This window comes from Desmodus rotundus, chromosome 9, assembly GCF_022682495.2.
Source record: "Desmodus rotundus isolate HL8 chromosome 9, HLdesRot8A.1, whole genome shotgun sequence".
Taxonomy (NCBI): Eukaryota; Metazoa; Chordata; class Mammalia; order Chiroptera; family Phyllostomidae; genus Desmodus; species Desmodus rotundus.
The window spans coordinates 95,645,748-95,667,159 of NC_071395.1; the positions used below are offsets into that span (position 1 = coordinate 95,645,748).

General features: G+C 49.8%; 1 protein-coding gene across 1 annotated transcript; it reads left to right on the plus strand.

Annotated features, from left to right (window-relative positions):
- Positions 1-9,804: 9,804 nt before the first annotated feature.
- MPO (myeloperoxidase) lies at positions 9,805-20,239 on the plus strand. The gene is made up of 13 exons (XM_024573190.3): positions 9,805-10,111; positions 10,264-10,357; positions 10,674-10,849; positions 11,070-11,193; positions 11,315-11,444; positions 11,525-11,731; positions 12,561-12,879; positions 14,724-14,884; positions 16,261-16,516; positions 16,992-17,162; positions 17,937-18,174; positions 18,928-19,142; positions 19,873-20,239. Exons 1-12 carry the CDS (start codon positions 10,036-10,038, stop codon positions 19,133-19,135), a joined length of 2,160 nt encoding a protein of 719 aa, XP_024428958.2. The 5' UTR covers positions 9,805-10,035; the 3' UTR covers positions 19,136-19,142; positions 19,873-20,239.
- Positions 20,240-21,412: the final 1,173 nt, after the last annotated feature.

Sequence of the window (21,412 nt, forward strand, 5' to 3'; positions counted from 1 at the left end):
TTTCCTTCACCAGATTGGGGAAGTTTTCCTTCGTTATTTTTTCAAATAAGTTTTCAATTTCTTGCTGTTGTTCTTCTCCTTCTGGCACCCCTATAATTCGGATATTGGAACATTTCAGGTTGTCCCAGAGAATCCTCAGCCTCTTCATTTTTTTGAATTCTTGTTTCTTCATTCTGTTCCGGTTGGATGTTTATTTCTTCCTTTTGTTCCAAATCGTTGCTTTAAGTCCTGGTTTCCTTCCTGTCACTGTTGGTTCCCTGGATATTTTGCTTTATTTCATTTTGGGTATCTTTCATTTGTTTTTTCATTTTTCAGCCAAGCTCAATCAGTTCTGTGAGCATTTTGATTACCAGGGCTTTAAATTCTCCATCAGATAGGTTGGCTATCTCCTCATTGCTTAGCTCTCTTTCTGAAGCTTTGCTCTGTTCTTTCATTTGGGCCATATTTCTTTGTCTGTGTGCACCTGTTAGGTTGTAAGGGGGCGGGGCCTTAGGTGTTCACCCAGTCAGGGAAACCTCCTTGCTGAGCTGCAGGTGCTGCCTGTGGGGGAGGGGCCAGAGAGGAACCAATGCAGCTCACCTGCTCCTCTAGCCCACTTTCCAAGGAACCCTCATGTGAAGCTGGGAGTTTCTCCCACTGCAGCAACTGCCGTAGTCCACAGTCACCTGTGTCTCAGTTGCCGGTTCAGCCAGCCCCGCTTGCACGGTCTGCCTCCTCACTGCGTTTTCTCCCAGCCGGCCCTGCCCACATGGTCTGCCACCTCCCAGAGGGTTCTTACCAGTCTGGTTGTTCTGTTTGATTGTTTAATTCCTTGGTTGTCAGAGTTCTATGAAGTTTGATTTTCTGGTACTTCTGATTGTTTATTGATTTTTAGATTGGTTGTTATCCTCCTTTTGGTTGGGCGAGGAAGTGAAGGGTTTCTACCTACGCCTCCATCTTGGCTGGAACTCCTATTTTTAAATTAGATTTATTGGAGTGACATTGGTTAGTAACGTATACATTTCAAGTATACAACTCTATAATCCATCACCTGTATATTGCTTTGTGTGCTCACCACCCAAAGTCTAGTCTCCCTCTGTTACCCTCAGCACTGCCTCTCTTCCTCTCTGGTCACCACCATTCTGTTGTCTGTGACTATGAGTTTGTCTGTCTTATTCACTCACTTGTTACTTTCTGTTTTCTATCTCACACATGAGTGAAATCATATGGTTCTTGCCCTTTTCCATCTGACTTTTTTTTTTTGCTTAGCCTGATAGCCTCAAGATCCATTCGTGTTGTCACAGATGGCAATATTTTATCCTTTTTATGGCTGCGTAGTATTCCATTTATACAGACGTGGGCAAAAGTAGGTTTACAATAGTTCGTATGGAAAAAGATTATTACAATAGCTTTATCAACTCAAAAGAATGTCCCTGTGGCACAGTGCACTTAGGTACAATCTTGTAAGTGCTCTGATTGCTGGCCTTCATTATTTACACTTTCTTCTCTACTAGCTACACTCAAGCACACTTTGGCACAGACTTCTTTGTTGTCATCAATTTCTTTACACTCGTGAACCTGCTCTTGCCCACCCCTGTACATGTAGCGAGATGTCTGCCGTCAGATGAGAACAGTGGGAGTGGCAGGTTGGACTGGAGACCAGGCCGCACTTTAGGTGGCTGGCAACAGCTGGCAGACAGCTGGCATCGCTGCCCAGGTGAGGAACCAGCAACATGTAGCACACTGTGTCCCCCTCGCCTCTCTCACAGAAACCCCCAAGACAGCAGCCGTACCCACCCAGCGGCCTTGCATGGACTCTCAACTATTAAGGCAAGGACACAATTAATATGCAACAAATAGATCAGTCTGGGAAGGATTGATTTTTGAACAATATTGAGTCTTCTGACCTATGAACAAAGCATATCTCTCCATTTATTAGGCCTTTCATTTCTCTTAACAGTGGTCTGTAGTTTGCAGTACAGAGCTCACCCATCTTTGGTCTGATTCATTCCTCATTATTTAGTATTTTTGATGCTATTATAAATGGTATTGTTATTTTACATTTCAATTTCTGCATTTTTATTGTTAGTATATAGAAACAACTGATTTTTTTTTTAATTTGGGCCTTAATATACTGCAACCTTACCAAACTGACTTATTAGTTCTCATAGCGTTTTTTATAGATTCTTTAAAATTTTCTATATATGCGATCATATTATTATGAACAAAGACTGGTTTACTGTTTCCATTCAAATTTGGAGGACTTTAATTTCCTTTTCTTGCCTCCCTGCACTGGGCAGGACCTCCAGTACAGTGTGGAACAGACATACAGGAGCAGGTGCGCCTGCTTTGTCCCTGACCTTGGGGACAAAGCATTCAGTCTTCCAACACTGAGCACCATGTGCGTAATGTGTTTTGTTGTAGATACACCTCATCAGCTTCGGGAAGGTTCTTTTCTGGTTCTACTTTGCAGAGAGGGTTTAAACAAAAAGTCAGTAATGGATGTTGGATTTTGTCAAATGATCTTTCTGCATCTCTTGAGAGGCGGTGTGATTTTTCTTTCATATTTATGGTAAATGTTGATTAATTTTTGAGTGTTACACCAACTTATTAATACTTTGCTGAGATCAATGCCACTTGGTTATGACCTGGGAGGAGGATGGAAGCCTATTCCCCAGCACGTGGAGTCCCTCTTGTTGAGTATGAGGAGTACGCACAGGGCAAAGAGAAGAGGGTGGTGGCAATTGGGGGTAACTCACTTCCTAGAGTGACTCTAGGGTTACAATCTGGGTTCATCTCCTTTTTGCTTCCCCCCTCCCCTCTAACACAGGACGTTACCTATCAGGGAGTCTCCATGTGCCTCTGGCAAGGCAAGAACGTCCCCTCAGGTCACACATAATACTCTGGCCCTTAGGGCAGAGGACAGGACCTGTTGTTTCCATTCCCTAGTCTGGCAAGAGTCCAGCTCCACAGTGGAACATGCCCTCCTGCAAAAGGCTGCGGGCCTTCAGGAGCTGTTTTCCTGACTTGCAGTCACTTTTGGTCCTGATCTGCTCAGGCCCACGTGGCCACGTGGTGCAGAGAGGAGGGCTGGACTGGAAAGCTCTGCCAAGAGCACCCCCTGCTGGTGACACCTGGCCCTATGTCCCTCCCTTCTAGTCTGTTTCCCTCATTTGGTCCCAGGCTCCTTCGGTTCTCCCTGGGGGTTCCCACAGCTCTTAGTATTTTCTGCTCTCCAACAGTTTCACTTCTGTGCCTCCCTTCTGAGACGTCGCCATGGTCAGGAGTGGCTGATGGATCCTGCAGCCCATGTTAATTCTGCTTTGCCTGAAACAGGAGTAAATACCTCTATTTCAGGAACTGGAAGTCTATTTGTAACAGGGAACCTAACTGCAATGCTAGATATGTAGAGATAATGGAGCAGTATCCTCCAAGTGCTGAAGAGAAAGAAATCTGAACTTGAATTCTATACTTAGCCAAATCGTCACACTGCCAAGCCTCCCACAAAGGAAATTCTTTCTCCTGTGCCATGTATGTGAATGTTCTTTATCATTTCAGTCTCTGGTAGTGTCTGATTTCACATTAAGAGACAATCAAATTCTGCTACATTGAGGGGGGCAGTTGAGGTGGATGGAGAGATTATTAGTTCTTTTGTGACCAAATTATTATATTTGCTTTGTTAAACTATCAAACAGGGGAGCATAGTTTTCAAGTAAAAACTTCCTTCTCCTCAGGCCTTTCAGTTCCATTCTCCAAAGGTAACCACCGTTAACAGGCTTCTGTCTCGGTTTCCAGAATTTTCTATGCATATTCAAATACACGTGTGCCTGTGCGTGGCAGGAATGTGTGCGTGTTTTGCGTGAATTGCATCACACTATTATATAATGTTTTCTTACTAACTTTTCTTTTGACAGCACATCTTCCTATATTGTTGCATAGAGACCTCCCTCATTAATTTCAAAGGCAGGATGAAACACCATCGTGCGGATGCACCACAAAGTAGCAAAACTTTTTTGATGGATATTTGGCTTGTTTCTCATCTTTCGGTAGTTGGAATTGAGGCTGAAGTGAACACCCTTGTGTAAACGTCTTTATGCTTTCCTAAGAATGCATCTGAAGGCTGAGTTCCTTCCTGGAAGTAGAATTGCTGAGTCAGAGCAAATGTACATTTGGGACTTTGACTGACATTGCCAAACTGCCGCCCCATGGCACGGGGCCAAGCTACACTTTTTTTCTCACAAGCTGACCAGCACGGGCTTTAGCAGTCTCTTTAAACTTTAACTAATCTTATTGGTAAAGATGCTCTTGAATTCTTTGAAGTTAGTGCTTTTTATTTTTAGTGGTTTTTGTAGGACAAAGTCCTACAAAAAAAAGTTTACCCCCCTGCATCCTCACCAATAACCACAAGTATAAAAGGGGTTAACTAAATCACCATTAAACATTTGTATAACCATGTAATTTAACTTGTCTTTACCTTTATAATATTATCCTAAACAAATTTTTGAGCCATTAAACTAACAAAAGTTGGAATATTTACTCTTTAAATTTTACAAATCTTATTCATTAGAGGGTGCAACCTTTCTAAAATGGTGGGCTAAAAATATCCAGTGCTTTTTGGATCTATGAATCTACCTCCCAAAGAGAACTAAGAGAAGCATACTAAATTTTAAATCTTTAAAAGACTTATCTTGAATGCGTTTAAGAAAAAGAATACTTAGAGTTTACAAGTTGGGTGGAGAAACTTAATGACCAAGTTTATATACATTTTTTCAAAAAGGAAGTATTCAGGAACAAACCTACCAAGAAAGTGAAACTAACATTTCAATGAAGAATATAAAAATAGACTTAAATAAAATGATGTACTCCTGAATGTAAACTAAACACATTACTCAAGAAATAAACTCCACGAGAGCGAGTCATTTGCTGATTGCTGTATGCCCAGTACCCAGAACAGTGCTGGCACATGCGTACACAGTAAACACACGTGGAATGAATGAATGTACATGGATGGGAAGAACTGATATCATGATGTCACCAAATTTATATATAAACTGAATACAATATCAATAGGATTTCTCATAGAACTAGACATTCAAAAATTCGTAAGAAAGAGTGTGTTAGAATGTTGAAGATTCTTTTGAAAAAAAAGAGGAGGGAGGCTTTATCTTATCAGAGAACAAAACCTATTAGAAAGTTAGGATAATTGTAACAATGAGGTGTCAGAATAAAATAATACACACACATTTATGGTGAGATAAAAGTCGTATCTCAATTCCATGGAAAAATGGCAGCTTCTTCAGTTAAAGGCATTGGGACAGTTGGTTATTTATTTGGAACAATTGAAGGTGGCTCCCTACCTTCCACTATTCACACACAAAAATTCCAGGTGGTTTAGCATCTCCATGTGAAAAATTAATGTATTAAGGTATTAGAAGAATATGTCAGAAAGTATGTTTATGATCTTGCACAAAAGGAGATCCTCTTAACCAAGTCTGAAAAAAAAAACCCATAGAGGAAAAGATTTGTAAATTTGGCCACATCACAATTAAAATCCTATAAAAAACATAAATGAAAAGTGACAGACTGGAAAAAACCAACACATATAACAGCTGAGAGATTAGTGTTTATCCAGAATATATAACACCTTTTATAAATCAATAAAACAAGTGACAATCCAATAGGAAAATGGATAAAACCAAATACAGGAAATTTACAGAAGAGGTAATACAAATAAAAAGGTGCTCAATCTCACTATTAATCAAAGACATAAACACTGATCCGGTAAGGTGATTCTAATCTTTGCCCATGAGCATTTTACAAAGTTTGGAGGACCATTCGGCAATCTCTATTAAAAATTTTAAATGCACGAAACCTGTGGCCCACTTCTAAACCTTCGCCCTGGAGAGCACTTGTGTGTGTGTGTACGAAGAAGTGTCTTGCTGCATTGTTTTTATTAGTGGAAAAAAAGAAAAACTGAGACTTCCATCAGCAGAGGAATGGTCGCATAATGGAGGTATAACTCCATTAAAGCATCTATGTACCAGTTACCAAGTGAGGCTGGTGTCTACGTAGTACATGGTAGACCTGCAAGACGTATTGTTGGGTGAGAGAAGCACATTGCTGAACAGTGTGTATAATGGGACAGCATTTAGGGGAAAATAAAGGCAGAAGAATATTTCCCACAGATCCATATATATAAATGAATGTGAAGGACAAAGTTTGGAAGGACAAACACAACAATGACCAGGTTTTATGTCTCAGGAGTGGAGGAAAGGGACTTGAGTCAGGGATGGTGCAATACCCCAATCTAAAGAGAGCTTCAGCCTAACCTGTGATATTTCAATTTGATTCAAAGCAGCTCCAAGGATGACCGGTATAATTCAACATCAATTTAAAAAACTTTAAAGATAAGGAGAAAACAGGGCCTTTGAACCGGGTGCAATCGATGTGCCTGAGGAGTCATTGCCCTCCCACCAGCTTCCATAGCCTGTGCTCTCCAACCACACACACAGGAAATCTGGCTGTAATCCTAACTGAATTGTTCCCCAAAGAGCGTGAAGAAAGAGCAAGCTGTGTCGCAAGCAGTAGCAGAGGGCCCGTTATCCCACAGGCAGTTGGACCCTTAGGGGTAGGGATGCTTGTGTGTAGGTGGGTGGTGGGGACACCCTCAGAGGACTATAGTCCTGAGGTGCAGCAGTTCCAGCAGTGTCCTCCAGAGGCAACCCCAGGACGAGGAGCTAGGGGGATGACTTATGGGATAAGGCTTCTTCAGAATAGCTTCTCAGGCAGACATCTTCTCCTTCTGGTCCCTTTGAGCTTCAAATACACCTGGGCCAGACAAACAGGACCTAGGTAAGGGATCAACAGAGGTACCCTGGGCAGCCATGTAGTGATCCTGGTTGGGTCATTCATTGGTTGGACACAGGATAAAGTCATAGACAAATGCAGGCCCACAGCGCCAGCCCTGAGCCAAAGGCAGGTGGCTTGGAGATCATACATCTTGAGAATTCTCCCACCTCCAGGCGGGTAGCGAGCAAAGGGGATTTTCACATCATTCTTTGAAAAGGCTTTAGTTTTTCAAACATTCATTGCCTCATTGCCTCTTGAGGCTCATGAATCACTAAGATGACTCCTGTCCAGCCCTTGACCTCTGGGCTTGCCCTGCCCCCACCCCAGTGTACCCTCCACTCTGCTGCCCAAGTGAGCGTTCTTAAATAACACTGTCACCATGCACTGCATAGCCTTTATGGCTCTCTGGAGCCTTCAGGACAGAAACTTCTCAGTAGGTCAGAGAGTGCTGGGTCCTCTGCCTGCCTCAGCAGCCTCATCCTCGCCCACTGGGAGAATGGTCTGCATGAAGCTCACCGTGCCAAGGCCTTTGCTGTGTCGTTCTCTGGGGCCAGAATGTTCTTCTTTTCTGTGTCTACACGGTCAACTTCTAAACATTCTTCAAGATAGTCTCAAGCTCCAACTCCTCAAGAAAGCTTTCCTAGGTCCCTCCAGTTGGTCCAAGTGCTGTTCTTTGATGCTCCTAAATAACCCTGCACAAAGAAAACTTTCTGCATCCTCCTGGGCAGTCCTTGAGAACATAGCTTGCTCTTTGCTCAGTGGAGTACCCCCAGTGACCAGCTCAGTGCCCGCCTGGAACATGCAAGGGCTCAGTAAGTGCCTGCTGAGTAAGTGCCCGACGTAAAGGTCGGGAAGAGTGTGCGGAGGCCTTTGGGTAAAGAGTGCTGGTGTGGAAGTCGAGAGACCTGACAGCCAGATTATTCTGCACTGTGCCACTCCGCTGCCCTTGGCAAAGTTATTTCTTTCCCTGGGCTCCATCTTTCTCCTCTGTGCTAAGAGGGGTTGTATTAAATGTCTCTTCCCTCTTGAGCCTTGACAAGTCACCTGAAAGAGGGAAAGGACCCTAATTGTTCGAGCTGATGAGGGTGCTGGGAATAGGTGCGCCCACGCATGGCCAATGGGAGCGTGAGGTGCCATCTTCACGAGGCCATTTGACAATTTTTTTTAAAAAGCCGTAAAAATGTGGCCACCCAGATATGCAGCAATTTTACGTCTAGAACTTCTTGCCTTAGAAAATGATTGAAGATGTGATTAGAGATTTTACTCCATGGAGGTTGACCCTAGTACTGCTTACAACAGTGAAAATGGGAAACAACTCAGGTATCTAACAAGAGGGAATTACTGAATGAATCATAGTATTTCATACACAAATATCATGCAGGCGCAAAAACTAAGTGAACCTATATTTACCAACATGAAGAGATGTCAGGCTAAGTTGTTAGGTCCTGAGAGTAGGTTTGTAAAACAATGTTTAAAGTATGTTCTTTATTACTGTTTAAAAATACGTATTATATTTACACATAAGATATCAAATTACGAAATGAGGTTATCAGTGAATGATGGGATTATGGGAAATTATTTTCTTTCTTGTTTCTTATTTATGTGAAAAGCAATAACATAATTGGAAAGAAAAAAAATTACCCATAACCTCACTTTACTTTAAGTAATTTTGATTTATTTTTATTTTTGCTTGTGTTCTAAAACTTTTTGCGAATGGGAATATATTACTTATAGGATTTAAAAAGTATTTGCAAAATTCTATAAAACTGTAGACCCTGATTTGCAAAGAGTCACTTGTCTAAGTTCACATTTAGCCAGACTCGGGCAGACCAAGCCTGGAAGAATGGCTTCTCTCTAATGGGCCCCTGGGCTCCACCCCCCCGTGGGTGACAGGGTCTCTGAGTACACTGGGAAGGTGTTCTCAGTGTGTGGCTGTCCCTTGTTCTTTGGCCAAGAAGATGTGATCTGGTCATAGAAGACAAGCGTGAGGGCAGGCAGGTGGCTGGAGTAGGGGTTTGGCTAGATCAAACAGCACAGGGGAGCGTGGTTGGTGTGTGCCCAGTCTGATGAGGTCCCAGGGAGGTGGCCAAACACAGTTCTTGGTCATAGGCTACTTTTCCTGCCTGAGAATGGCAGCCCCTTTGCAAGCCTTCTTCAGGAGAGAAACTTCCCCCTCTTCTATGTCAGAATGAGCCTAACGTTTAACCCTAGTCCTCCAAACTGCTCTGGTCTTGTCCCAGAGAGGCCTTGGGCTGCATCACCCTACTGACCACTAACCACAACCAGCCCTGCTCTCTCCTGGTTCCTGGTATCTGGGAGCAGGTGGCGGGGGTGTTGGAGGCAGCCCCTTACCAAAAGTCAAGAACTAAGGGGAGGAAGAGAAGGAGAGAGGAAGTTACTTTGGTCCTGAGCCTGGGGTAGCCCCCAGGGTCCTCTTTCCTGTGAAATCCAACGGTCTCCACCCAGATATCCTGTCCCTTTAGCCCTTACCAACAATGGGGGGCCGCCCACCAGGGCTGACCACAGGGGCCAGGTTACTGTTGGGGTGGGGGCCATACCCCTGAGGCCAATCAGACTATCTTCACGCTAGGGCTCCCCTTTTCCTTCCCTCCTCCTCTGGGGCTTCCATACTACCCATAATTGTTTAGGCTGTTGGTTCCTGACTTTTGTCCCTTTCAAAGGAACCCTGGATTCTAGGTTTAATCAGAATTTGGGAGAGGAGTTATGGTCGTCTGTACCCCCTGAGGACAGCACTGGACCAGGCGCACAACGGGGAGAGAAACTCTGGGGACAGTTCTGGGCTCTCCTTTCCTGCTCCCCTCTCTCATATCAGGTACCTCTTTCCATGTCTCCCAGCCCCAGTGGGGGAGGAGAGTTCAGTCTCTAGGGGTGGGCCTCTCTGCCCCACCCCTCCCCCAGCTTGGAGGACATAAAAAGCCTAGATTCAGCTGAGGGGTGCTGCCAGTGCTAGGTGAACTTTCGAAGTGAGGCCCTGGGGCAGGGGGCAGGTGACCTAGCGAAGGAGGGGTGCTTTGGACCCCTCCCTCAAGGTGGCCTGGGCTCCACCCATAGGCGGGCCCTGTAGAGATGGGACTGGAGTATGAAAGTGCAAGCGAGGGGCCAGGAGGAGAGGAATAGTGGGGTTCTCCTCTCCCAAGTGCACTGTAAGCTTTGGACACTTACTGGGCTTGGGGTCTTATTGCAGAGATGATGCCGCTCCTGGCCTTAGCAGGGCTCCTGGCCGTTCTGGCTGTGCCTGGGCCCTTGGAGGGTGCTGATCCAGGTAAGAGTTCAGGGGCAAGGGAAAGGTGATGTGTTGGTGGTTCTGAGTTTCTGGGATTCCTTCCTCAGTGCAGGCCACCCTGGCTCTGGGGTCTCATGGGAAGGGGGGTGTTTTGGGACCATTCCTGACCTTGTGACCTCCATTCTGGACAGCTGTCCTGGGGGAGGTGGAAACCTCAGTGGTTCTGACCTGCATGGAAGAGGCCAAGCGGCTAGTGGACAAGGCCTACAAGGAGCGGCGGGAAAGGTGGGGTGCCAGGCACTGCCCAGCTCTGGGCAAGGTTGCCCAGGCCTTTGGGAAAAGGAGCAGGCATGGGGAGAGGGGTGGGGCCCTCTTTCGGTCTGTCAGTCTTTGTATGTGAGAATGTCTTCAAAACCACCACTTCCCCGGCCTTGCCTCTGTCTGGACGCCCAAGTCCAGACAGAAACCTGTTTATAAAGAGAAACCTTCCTCCTGTCTGTGAGTCTGTCCACACTGTCCATGTGTCCCTCTCCTGGGCTGGGGCTCTGCAGAGTGCCTCTGCGCACTTCCTCTGGCCCTCACTCCTCCCTTCTCCAAGCAGCATCAAGCAGCGGCTTCGCAGCGGCTGGGCCAGCCCCATGGAGCTCCTGTCCTATTTCAAGCAGCCTGTGGCTGCCACCAGGACAGCTGTGAGGGCTGCTGACTATTTGCACGTGGCCCTCGGCTTGCTGGAGGGGAAGCTGCGGCCCCTGTTGTCAGGGCCCTTCAACGTCACCGGTACTGCTGCCCCTACAATCCCAACCCCTGCTCCACTAGGGACCCCTCCAAGCGATTCTACCACTTCCCAGGGATCCCCCCAAGTCCTCCTTCGAGGGGGTCCCCCAGACTTCGAGTCTCCCCTCCATTTCCTCAGGCTGCCCCCCTCACCGAGGCTTCTTAGCCTAGGATAGGAAGTGGAGGGACTCAGCTCCCACAGTCCTCTCCCCCCACCCCACAGACGTGCTGACACCTGCCCAGCTGAATCTGCTGTCCAAGTCGAGCGGCTGCGCCTACCAGGACGTGGGGGTGACGTGCCCCAAGAAGGACAAGTACCGCACCATCACAGGGCAGTGCAACAACAGGTGTGCACGGCGGGCGCGGGTCGGCCCTTCATCTCCGGGCAGGTGGCTCAGGGCGGCGTCCCGGTTCCCCGGCCTGACTGCTACTGCCACCTTGTGTGAACACCCTGCCCTCGCCCCGCAGACGCAGCCCCACGCTGGGGGCCTCCAACCGCGCCTTTGCGCGCTGGCTGCCGGCTGAGTACGAGGACGGCTTCTCGCTGCCCTATGGCTGGACGCCCAGGGTCAAGCGCAGCGGCTTCCCGGTGCCCCTGGTGAGCGCTGGACTGCAGGGCGGCTAGGCCGGGCCCAGCGGCGCAGAGGCAGCCGGCCCCTGACTCTCCATATCCCGCAGGCTCGCGCGGTCTCCAACGCCATCGTGCGCTTCCCTACGCAGCAGCTGACCCAGGACCAACAGCGTTCGCTCCTGTTCATGCAGTGGGGCCAGCTGATTGATCATGACCTTGACTTCACCCCAGAGCCAGCAGCCCGGGTCTCCTATACCAGTGGTCTTAACTGCGAGACAAGCTGCCTGCAGCAGCCACCCTGCTTTCCCCTCAAGGTGCCCACTTCTTCCCGTCTGGCCACTGTCTGCCGGGTGGAGAGAGTGGGCATCATTCCTAAAGTGTCCACCTCACCTCCCTCTGTGCCCAGGTTTCCTTCCTTAGCTCCCTAAGAAGGCCGGCCCAGCCCTGCCTACCTGTGCCCCCGGCCCGCGCCCCCCCCCCCCCCCCCCCCCGCACTTGCTAAGGACCTTCCACTGTCCCGCAAACCTCTGCATGTGGTACCTGGTGTTCAGTCCTCTTTCCTCCTCACAAAGGGGCACCTTCCAGGCAGCCCAGTTGCACAGCGCCTGGGTTGTGGGGCTGGAGCAGGGCTGAGAGGGGACTGTTGGTGGGAATAGGGAGAATAGGAGAGAAGGAAGGAGAATCTGAGAGAAACAAGGGCCAGAGTGAGAGGCAGGAAAGCAGAAAGAGGGAGGAGAACAGGAAAGGGAAAAGAGGAAGAGCTGGCGAGGACCGAGCAGACACAAAGGAGAGGAGTGAGAGATAGGGTTCGGAGGAAGGTCAGAGGACTGGTGGGTTTCTCTCCATGAGCCCCACATTCCCTAGTCCAGCATTCCGTTCCTCACCCCAGAAGCTCAGAGGCACTCTGCACGTGGAACCTCAGATAGGACTCCTTGTGGGCCTTGACAGGCCTCCCTGTAGTCTGAGGGAGCCAGAGGTCCCAAGAGACCCCTGTTTTGGTATTTGGGTCTCCTCCTTTGGTCTTGGGCTGCAGGCCACTTCCTAGGTGGGATCAAGGCCTTCAGGAGGGTGGACAGGGGGAGAGCCACTCCTAGCCACTGTCCCTGCCTTGGTGAGCCGGCTCAGTCTCCCTCTCTGCCACAGATCCCGCCCAATGACCCCCGCATCAAGAACCAACAGGACTGCATCCCATTCTTCCGCTCCTCCCCCGCCTGCACAGAGAACAACATCACCATCCGCAACCAGATCAACGCCCTCACCTCCTTCTTGGATGCCAGCATGGTGTATGGCAGCGAGGAACCCTTGGCCACGAGGCTGCGCAACCTGACCAACCAGCTGGGGCTGATGGACGTCAACACCCGCTTCACTGACAACGGCCGGGCCCTGCTGCCCTTCGACAACCTGCAGGATGACCCCTGCCTCCTCACCAACCGCTCCGCAAGCATCCCCTGCTTCCTGGCAGGTCAGGCCTGGGCAGGGACCTGGGATGACACAGGGGCACTCCTTGCTGGAGCCGCAGCAGGCCTATTTGTAAGCACCTTGTGGGTTTGCGTTTAGAGAGACCCTGCCCTCACCAGCTTCCTGATATTAATCCAGTTGCCTTGGCAACAAGTTGGATGGAGCCAGAAAGGAAAAAACAAGAAACAAAAACTCAAACATAAGAAGGAGATTCAGGAATGGTTGAGGAGCCTCTGTCCATCCGTTCCTCTGTCTCTCGCTTTCCCTCTGGACTCTGGCAGAGAGGAGAGTTCAGCCCCTGAAGGACAGGGAACTAACTAAAGGGACAGGGACCCTCACCCTCTTGTACCACATCACTAATTAGGGACCTACTAGCCACATGTGGCTATTTGCATTTATATTTAAGTTAATATAAATTAACGGACATTAAAAATTCAGTTTCTCCACTGCATTAGCCGCATTTTGCATGCTCCATAGCTTCACAGGCTGTAAAACGTTCTCATCGGTCAGACAGTGCTGCTCCAGAATATCACTTCCTGCCCATCTTGACTGCCTGTAATAAGCGAGGGCAGGAGCTGAAATTTAAACAGCTGGCAGCCCTGGGGATGCCACTGGGGCTGTGATGGTGCACGTGCCCAGAAATTTTCCAGTTTTTTTATTGGGTCCCTTAATTGTCTTGGACTTCATTGAGTTTTAATATTTTGTTCTTTAATTACAGTTGACATTCAACATTATTTTGTATTAGTTTCAGGTGTACAGCATAGTGGTTGGACAATTGTATAATGTACTCCAATGTTTTTTAATGTAAGACCAGCAGTGCGCCAAAGGCCCTTCCCTTTGACCTCCCAACCTCTCCTCCTGGTGGTTTCTAGTGGCTGAGCCTGGGGGAGGAGATTCAAGGTCAGTGCCAGTGTGGACTTCCCCAGGCTAGTGAGGGAAGAGCTGAGTTCCTCAGCCAGGCATGGCTGCCTCCAGTCTGGTGTTGGCAAGCTGCCTGACCCAGGTCTGGATCATCACGACCTCCGGCAGCTAATGGAATGGAGAAGCTGCTCTCACAGAATTTTCTTCCCACCAGCCTCAAGAGCTGGTGAGGACTAAACCCTGCTGAAATGGCCTCAGGCCTTTCAGAGAAGGGTTGGGGGAGGACTAGAAGGATCAAGCGTCTAACTCAGTTGTTTTGAAGAGTCTCAGGCGTGGACTTTAAACATCCTGTGCCTTCACCCCCTTCCCTGAGCAAGCTGCACAATTAGCATGTACTAAGGGTGGCAACTCTGATCAGGTGGTAGTGACTTTCTAGAGTCCTGTGTTAAGAAGGATTCTCAGGTTACATCCAATTTCAGCAAGAGAGAGCGCTGTCATCGTTGGCTGTGTCTGACATGGGCAGGAAGCAGGGAGTGCCAACAAGCATGTTACTTTTTGCCCTTCCCTGACTCAAGAGAATAAGTCAACCAGGCAGTGTTCATGGTTCTCCTATGTACCAAGCACCGGGTGAAGCCCCAGGTCTATATGCATGTGCTGGGTGAGAGGGTCAGACATAAAAAGGTGAAAGACAGGAAGCCTTTTTCTCAGGGAGCTCCCACTCGCATGTACAGGAAGGTGGCAAACCATATGTCAGATCTCATGCCTATTGAATGAACATCTCTGACCAGCAGTGCCCTTAAGCCAAGGAAGAAGCTGTTATGGTGGCCCAGGGCATCAAGGCAGAGGAGGTGTCATCTGAACACCTTGCAGAAGGATGGGTGGAGAGGTGGGCTGGGTAGGAGGCATTTCAGGGGAGGGAGTTTCAGTGAGGCAAGTCCTTTCTGAGGTGGAGGTCTTAAGAGTGATAGTAGCTTTTGCTTCCCAAAGGGGATATCCGCTCCAGTGAGATGCCCGAGCTCACCTCCATGCACACACTCTTTCTGAGGGAGCACAACCGGCTGGCCACAGAGCTCAAGCGCCTGAACCCTCGTTGGGATGGAGAGAGGCTCTACCAGGAAGCCCGGAAGATTGTGGGAGCCATGGTCCAGGTAGGCAGTCCTGAGCATCTGTGACGCCAGGGTTCGAGCAGAGTTAGGATCCAAACATACCTCTGTCACCTCTTGGCTGTCTGACTTTGGGCAACTCAACCTTCATGAGCCTCAGTTTCCTCATTCATGATACTGTAAAGATTAAAGACATACAGGAAAACACCTGGCAGTTACTAAGTGCCTGACAAGGGTTGCTTGCCTTCCATCCTCTCCCAGGCTTGTTCTCCTTTCTACTCTTCTGTCCATTGGGAATGAAATTGGGAGGGCTAAATCGTATGGCTCAGTTCATTGGGCATCATCCTGCAAAGCGAAAGGTCACCAGTTTGATTCCCAATTCCCGGTTCGAGAAAATGCTTGTGTTGCGGGTTCAGTCCCCAGTTGGGTGCCCAGGAGAGGCAACTGATTGATGTTTCTATCTCACATCGATGCCTCTCTCCCCCTCTTTCTCTCTCCCTTCTCCTCTCTCTAAAAATAAATAAATCAAATCTTGACAGCCGTTCAATAAACGCCTCATTTTTCCTTCATCTCATTGTCTCCCTTGGCCCCTTACCCACTCACCTGTTCCTTTTGGCTCTGTCAGAGCTCCACTCTATCTCCTTAACCTTGTTTATCTCTGGGCAGTGTTCCTGGTTTTCCCTTCCAACTTTGATGCTCCAGTACCCCCATCCTCTCCTCAAGACGCAAACACCAACACACACACACACACACACACACACACACACACACACACAGAGGCACACCTTTTTAAAACTCTGGATGAGGAGAAAGTTGCAGGTGCTGAGGGTGAGTTTTTGAGTTGCACTAAGAAGTTATATGAGTTTCATTTAAGCCTCAGAGGAAATTCCCGAGTACAGGGTCTAGAGTGATACTGTTCTATATCTGGGGGAAGTCATCTAGGGTAGCCCTTTTCCTTCTTGCCTCCCCTCTTTCCACAGTCATAGATTGAGCCCTACTGTGAGCCAAGTACTTGCTGGGCACTGAGTAATTCCAAGAGAAATGAAATAGAAGCATTGCCCTCAAGGAGCTTATAAGTGAGTAGGAGGAACGAGACATTGAGAACTCAAAGTCAAGGGAGCTATCAATGACCAACAAAGACCTTTGTTATTTAATCCTCTAGGGCAGAGGGCAGAATAATTAACCTTAATTTACATTTGAGAAACTGAGTCTCAGAGAGGCTAATAACTGGCCCAAAGGCACACAGCAGGCAAGAACTCTGTTCATGCCCCCCAGGGCCACTAGTCAGACCTGGATCTAGTGCTGTAGGAGGGGGTTCCCTGGCCATAGCTGGATGAGAAGGATCCCCCAAGCCGGGAGCAGGTGAAGACTCTGAAGGGATGGGTGAGGAGAGAGGCCACTCGGAGTGACTTTTTCTTTAGATCATCACTTACCGGGACTATCTGCCCCTGGTGCTCGGGCAAGAAGCCATGAGGAAGTACCTGCCCAAGTACCGCTCCTACAATGACTCGGTGGACCCTCGTATTTCCAACGTCTTCACCAACGCCTTCCGCTATGGCCACACCCTCATCCAACCCTTCATGTTCCGCCTGGACAATCAGTACAGGCCCACGGGGCCCAACCCCCGCGTTCCACTCAGCCAGGTCTTTTTTGCCTCATGGAGGGTTGTGCTGGAAGGTGAGCGGGACCTAGGCCAGGAGAGACTGGGCTGGCAGCTGAGCATGGGGTAGGGGTGGGCTTGGCCACAGGGAACTAGGGCAAAACCAATCTTCTTTCCTTCCATTTTGGGGCATCTGATCTGACTCGCCAGCCGCAGTTCACCTGCCTCTACTCCTACATCTAACAATAGAGAGTGGGCGGAGAACGCTCACAGGGAGCTGGCTCCTTCCTGTGCGTTGTGACTCTCAGTGACCCAGGAGGCCAGAGGTTGCAGGGAGCACCCCAAACCTGCACATCTGGACAGCATAATCCCCTGAGACCTTGATGCCCCAGTGAGGACCTTCCCACTGGGGCCCCCTTGGCACCAGGAGCTGCATATGCCCAGCCCTCTTCTGCAGCCCACCCCACCCTGCCTTGGACTTATGCCTGACTCCTGTCTGAGCTCTGATACTGAGCCGGATCCTCTCCCCAACCTTGCTTGTCTTGCCCCCAGGTGGCATTGACCCCATCCTCCGGGGCCTCATGGCCACCCCTGCCAAGCTGAATCGCCAGAACCAAATCGTGGTGGATGAGCTCCGGGAGCGGTTGTTCGTGCAGGTCATGAGGATCGGGCTGGACCTGCCTGCTCTGAACATGCAGCGCAGCCGGGACCATGGTCTCCCAGGTGAGGGGCTGCAGGATCCCCCTCCCCCATCCCCTCTCCAGTGTCCCCAGCTGCCCAAGAGTTCCCCCAGGCCCAGCATCTCGCTCTTAGGAATCGGTCTGAGGTCGGGCACCTTCCTCTCCCTGGGCTTGCCTGCTCGTTTTCAGCAATTCCTGTCCTCCTCTGCATTGCTGTAACCCTTAAACATGGAGCATCATAATAATAACATCAAGCCCCTTAATCCCCATAGACTGAAAAGCAATTTCCATGGTCGTTTCGTTTTGCTTCATGTAACATGAACTCTGAAGGGAGGAGAGTATTGTCACATGCGTTTTACTGATGAGCAAGCAGAGGGTTGCTTACTTAGGTTCTCCAGCCAAGTCAGTGACGGAGCTGGAATTCGAACCCAAGTCAGCCTAACCTCAAAGCCTGTGCCTGTGTCATGGGTCAACCAGTGTCGCTGAGCCTTCTAGACACACTTCACCCCTCACAGGCCTGAGATTTCCAGAGGGGGGACGATGAGATATCGTTATTTTTGGACCTGACAGGAGTTATGGCAATTTAGGATTTGCCTCTGGGTGGGAGGGCAAGGGAAAGATAGAGAGGGTCCTGGAGCGACTCAGCTGTGCCCTTGGCCTGAGCCAAGGGTTTAGGGTTCCCCAGAGGTTTGCAGACTGGGAGAAGCCCTTCTGTGTCCTCCCCACCCTCCCGTGACTCTGTACATGGCCTTGGTGTATTGAGAAAGAGGGTTTTCTAAGATGCACCCACAGCCGCCTCTCCCCTCCCCCCATGCAGGGTACAATGCCTGGAGGCGCTTCTGTGGGCTGCCACAGCCCCAAACGGTAGGCCAGCTGGGCACAGTGCTGAGGAACCTGGAACTGGCGAGGAAGCTGATGAGGCAGTATGGTACACCTGACAACATTGACATCTGGATCGGCGGCGTGGCCGAGCCCTTGAACCGCAATGGCCGTGTGGGGCCGCTCCTTGCTTGCCTCATCGGGACCCAGTTCAGGAAGCTCCGTGATGGCGATCGGTGAGGAGACAGGCAGAGGGGTCCAGGCACTCTGTGTGGCCCTGGGCCTGTTCTGAATCTCTTGGGGCCCCAGCTTTTTGCAGTGAAATAAAGGGCTGGAAGGAATGTGACTTCCCAGTATGTTCCAGGGAGCTTCAAGGTCATCCCTAATGTGCTCTGAACCTGTTGGGGATGCAGTGAGGAGGGACCTGGACTCCTGGTTGGGAAGGAGGGAAGGCAGAGAAAATGCCCCTCTGTACTTCTCCGTGCATCAGGGTGCAGCCATGGTGTCGTCAGTCACTACTGAGCAGTCCCATCCTGGCTTGTCCTAGTGCCCTGTCATCATGGCTCTGACAGCTGTCGTCCCTCGTTCTCACCTAGCCTGCACTGTGCTTTTGGGAAGATTAGAAAAGGTGTCCTTCTCTGGGTGGACAAATTATAAACACCCCCAAGATTCTCTCCACCCCTATGGGTGAAGCTCTGGCCGGAGCACAGACTTCGTGGGTGAGTGTGGGCCCAGCCCCCTGTCCAGCATTAGTGATGACCCAGAGGCTGCTGGGGTGAAGCCATCTGGATAGCTGGGCTTTACTCTGTGCGGTGAGTGAAGCTTCACTTGCTTGAAAACCCGTGGCTGTCTGAAGGCCTGGAGCACCCCTGTGCTATAGAGCTGTGTCTGCTGTGGCCCTTTTGCATCTAGAGGGTGGCTCAAGTTAGGTGATGCCCTCCCAGCCCAGGAGAACCTCAGGCATAGTGTCCGTGGGTGTTCTCATGCAGGTTTTGGTGGCAGAACAAGGGTGTATTCAGCAAGCGACAGAAGCAGGCTCTGGCCAAGATCTCCTTGCCTCGCATCATCTGCGACAATACAGGCATCACCACCGTGTCCAAGAACAACATCTTCATGTCCAACACCTTCCCTCGGGACTTTGTCAAGTGCAGTACACTTCCTGCATTGGACCTGTCTTCCTGGAGAGGCACAGACTAGAGCCTGGGTAAGGGGGTGCTTGGTGAGGTGAAGGCTGGGGACACCTGGGCTAGCAGTTGCAGCCACAGATATCCCTTCCCTAGGTGAGCCCACCCCTGTTCTGGGTGCTGGCCGAGAAGATGAACGACTAGACATTCATTCATATGTGTGCGCGCACCTGTGCAATGTATATATATTGCATTATGTGTGTGTGTGTGTGTGTGTTATCTGTGAACATAGGGACTGTACTGTGTTGTGTACGTGTGTCATTTAGTGAGTGTGTGTTTGTTGTTTCAGTGAGTATTAAATATATGGAAGGCAGCAGAGAGGATTGGGGAGGAGCACAGGCTCAGGAGCTGGACTGCTTGGGTTCAAATCCCTGCCCAGCTTCTTACCAGTTGTGTGACCTTGAACACGTTTCTCAACCTCACTAAGCCTGAGTCTACTTCTTTGTGAATAAGAAAACAGTTGCTATTGTAGCTGTCATGTCTCCTTACAGGGTTCATTTGCCTCCTTTGGTTCTGTGATTATTGAGCACTTACCAGCTTCCAGGCACTGTGCTAGGCATGGGAAACAGAGTCAGACATCGTCTCTTCCCTCATAGACCTTACCCCTTTACCATGTCCTGGCTGGCAGAGGTGAACCAGGAACCCCTGGAGGAATGGCCTTTGGCAGCTGGGCTGTGTGTGGTGGTCAAGGCTCAGTCAGTCCGTGGCTCTCTTTTTTCTTCTTTACCCTGTTCTCTCGCTTATTTGCAGGAGCTGCCTGGAGAGGAACTGGGGCACATTGGCTTTGTATCATTTTTTTTGTACCTGACATCCATGATAATAAATAGAACTGATGGGGATCTTCCCTCTGTGTCTGCAGCAGGGCTAGAGTCTCAGTCTAAGGCTTGCGCTGGGCTCCGAACTTGAACCAGTGTGGTCTGTACCTCAGGGCCCTGTGTTTTCTGAACCGGGGGCAGGGGAGGTGTGTGAGGATATCCAGGAGTCTTCCTTTGGCTGGTCCAGAGGTGGGAGGCAGTCAGTTCTTAGATGCCTTGGGGCTGGGCCAAACTGAGAAGACCCTCCTCCTTCACCTTCCTCTCATACCACCTGGAGAACAGGAATTGTGGCCACCAAGCCCGTGTGTTCATTGCTCTAGTAAATATTTGCTACATGCTCACTCTGTATCAGGCTTGTGTTCAGTACCGGGAAATAGAGGGGACAAAACGCTGTCCTGCAAGGGGTCAGGAGCAGAGGTGTGATAGGAAGGGACCTCTGGATCCTGCATCTCTGCAGCCTGGCATGGTGGCTCAGGGGCCCTCCTCACACAGGGAACTCCTTCTCAGTCATGGCTTTCTGTGGCCAGAGCTGCAACAAGGGAAGGAGGGTATTTCCCTACTGCCTGGAGTGTGACCCTTCTATCTGAAAGGTGGATTCCCTCCCCCTCCTTCCTGCCTTTAGGGAGGGCCACTTGCAGCTGAGTGCCAGAAAGTGTGTAGGCTGCTAGAGCTAATGTACCCCTAGGAGTACCCCTAGGTCACATTAGGACCTCACCAGAGCAGGATAAATACTACTTATCTTCAGTGCACTGATGACGAGCAGGGTGCTTAGAGGTGTGAAGGGGCTTATTCGAGGCCTTGCAGAAGTAGGTACCGGAGCCAGGGCTGCAGCTCAGGCCTTCTGGCTCCTGGGCTCTTCCCACAAGATGGTTAAGTACCTCCCACCCCCCACCCCCACCCTGCCAGTTGGGGGACCTGGAGGTCCTGGCTGGGCTGACCTTACCCAGAGGGTCATATGAAAACACACATACACATGAATATGTATTGGGTAGCAGCACGAGGAATATTCTGGAGGTGCCCCTTAGAGGCCTGCCAGGCTCTGAGTTCTACCCTAGAAGAAGAGGGTATTTCTCAGAAGGGCCTCTGGGAGGGAAATTAACTCTAGAGGTAGGGGAATCCAAGCTTGGATTTCCTCCCTGTTTGATCCCCTGGCATTCTCCCAAGCCCCCTCTCTTTCCTTTCTATGGCCATTGTTTCTTTTCCTGGAACCCTCTTGCCTCCTCTTTTTCTTGGGAAGTTCTTTGAAACCCACCAAACCATGCCCTGTCACCCCGCAGACCCGTACACACACCTTTGTGGTGAAACTGCAAACACCTAGCGTGCAGACATTGCAGGGCCTGCCCTCCGGTAGGGAACGGTGTCACTGCGCATCTTTAGTCAATCATTAGATGTTTATTGAGTGCTTGCTGTGTGCCAGCACCTTGCTGGGTGGTACAGGAGACCCTCAGAAGCAGGTCAAGTCCCTGGTTCAAGGA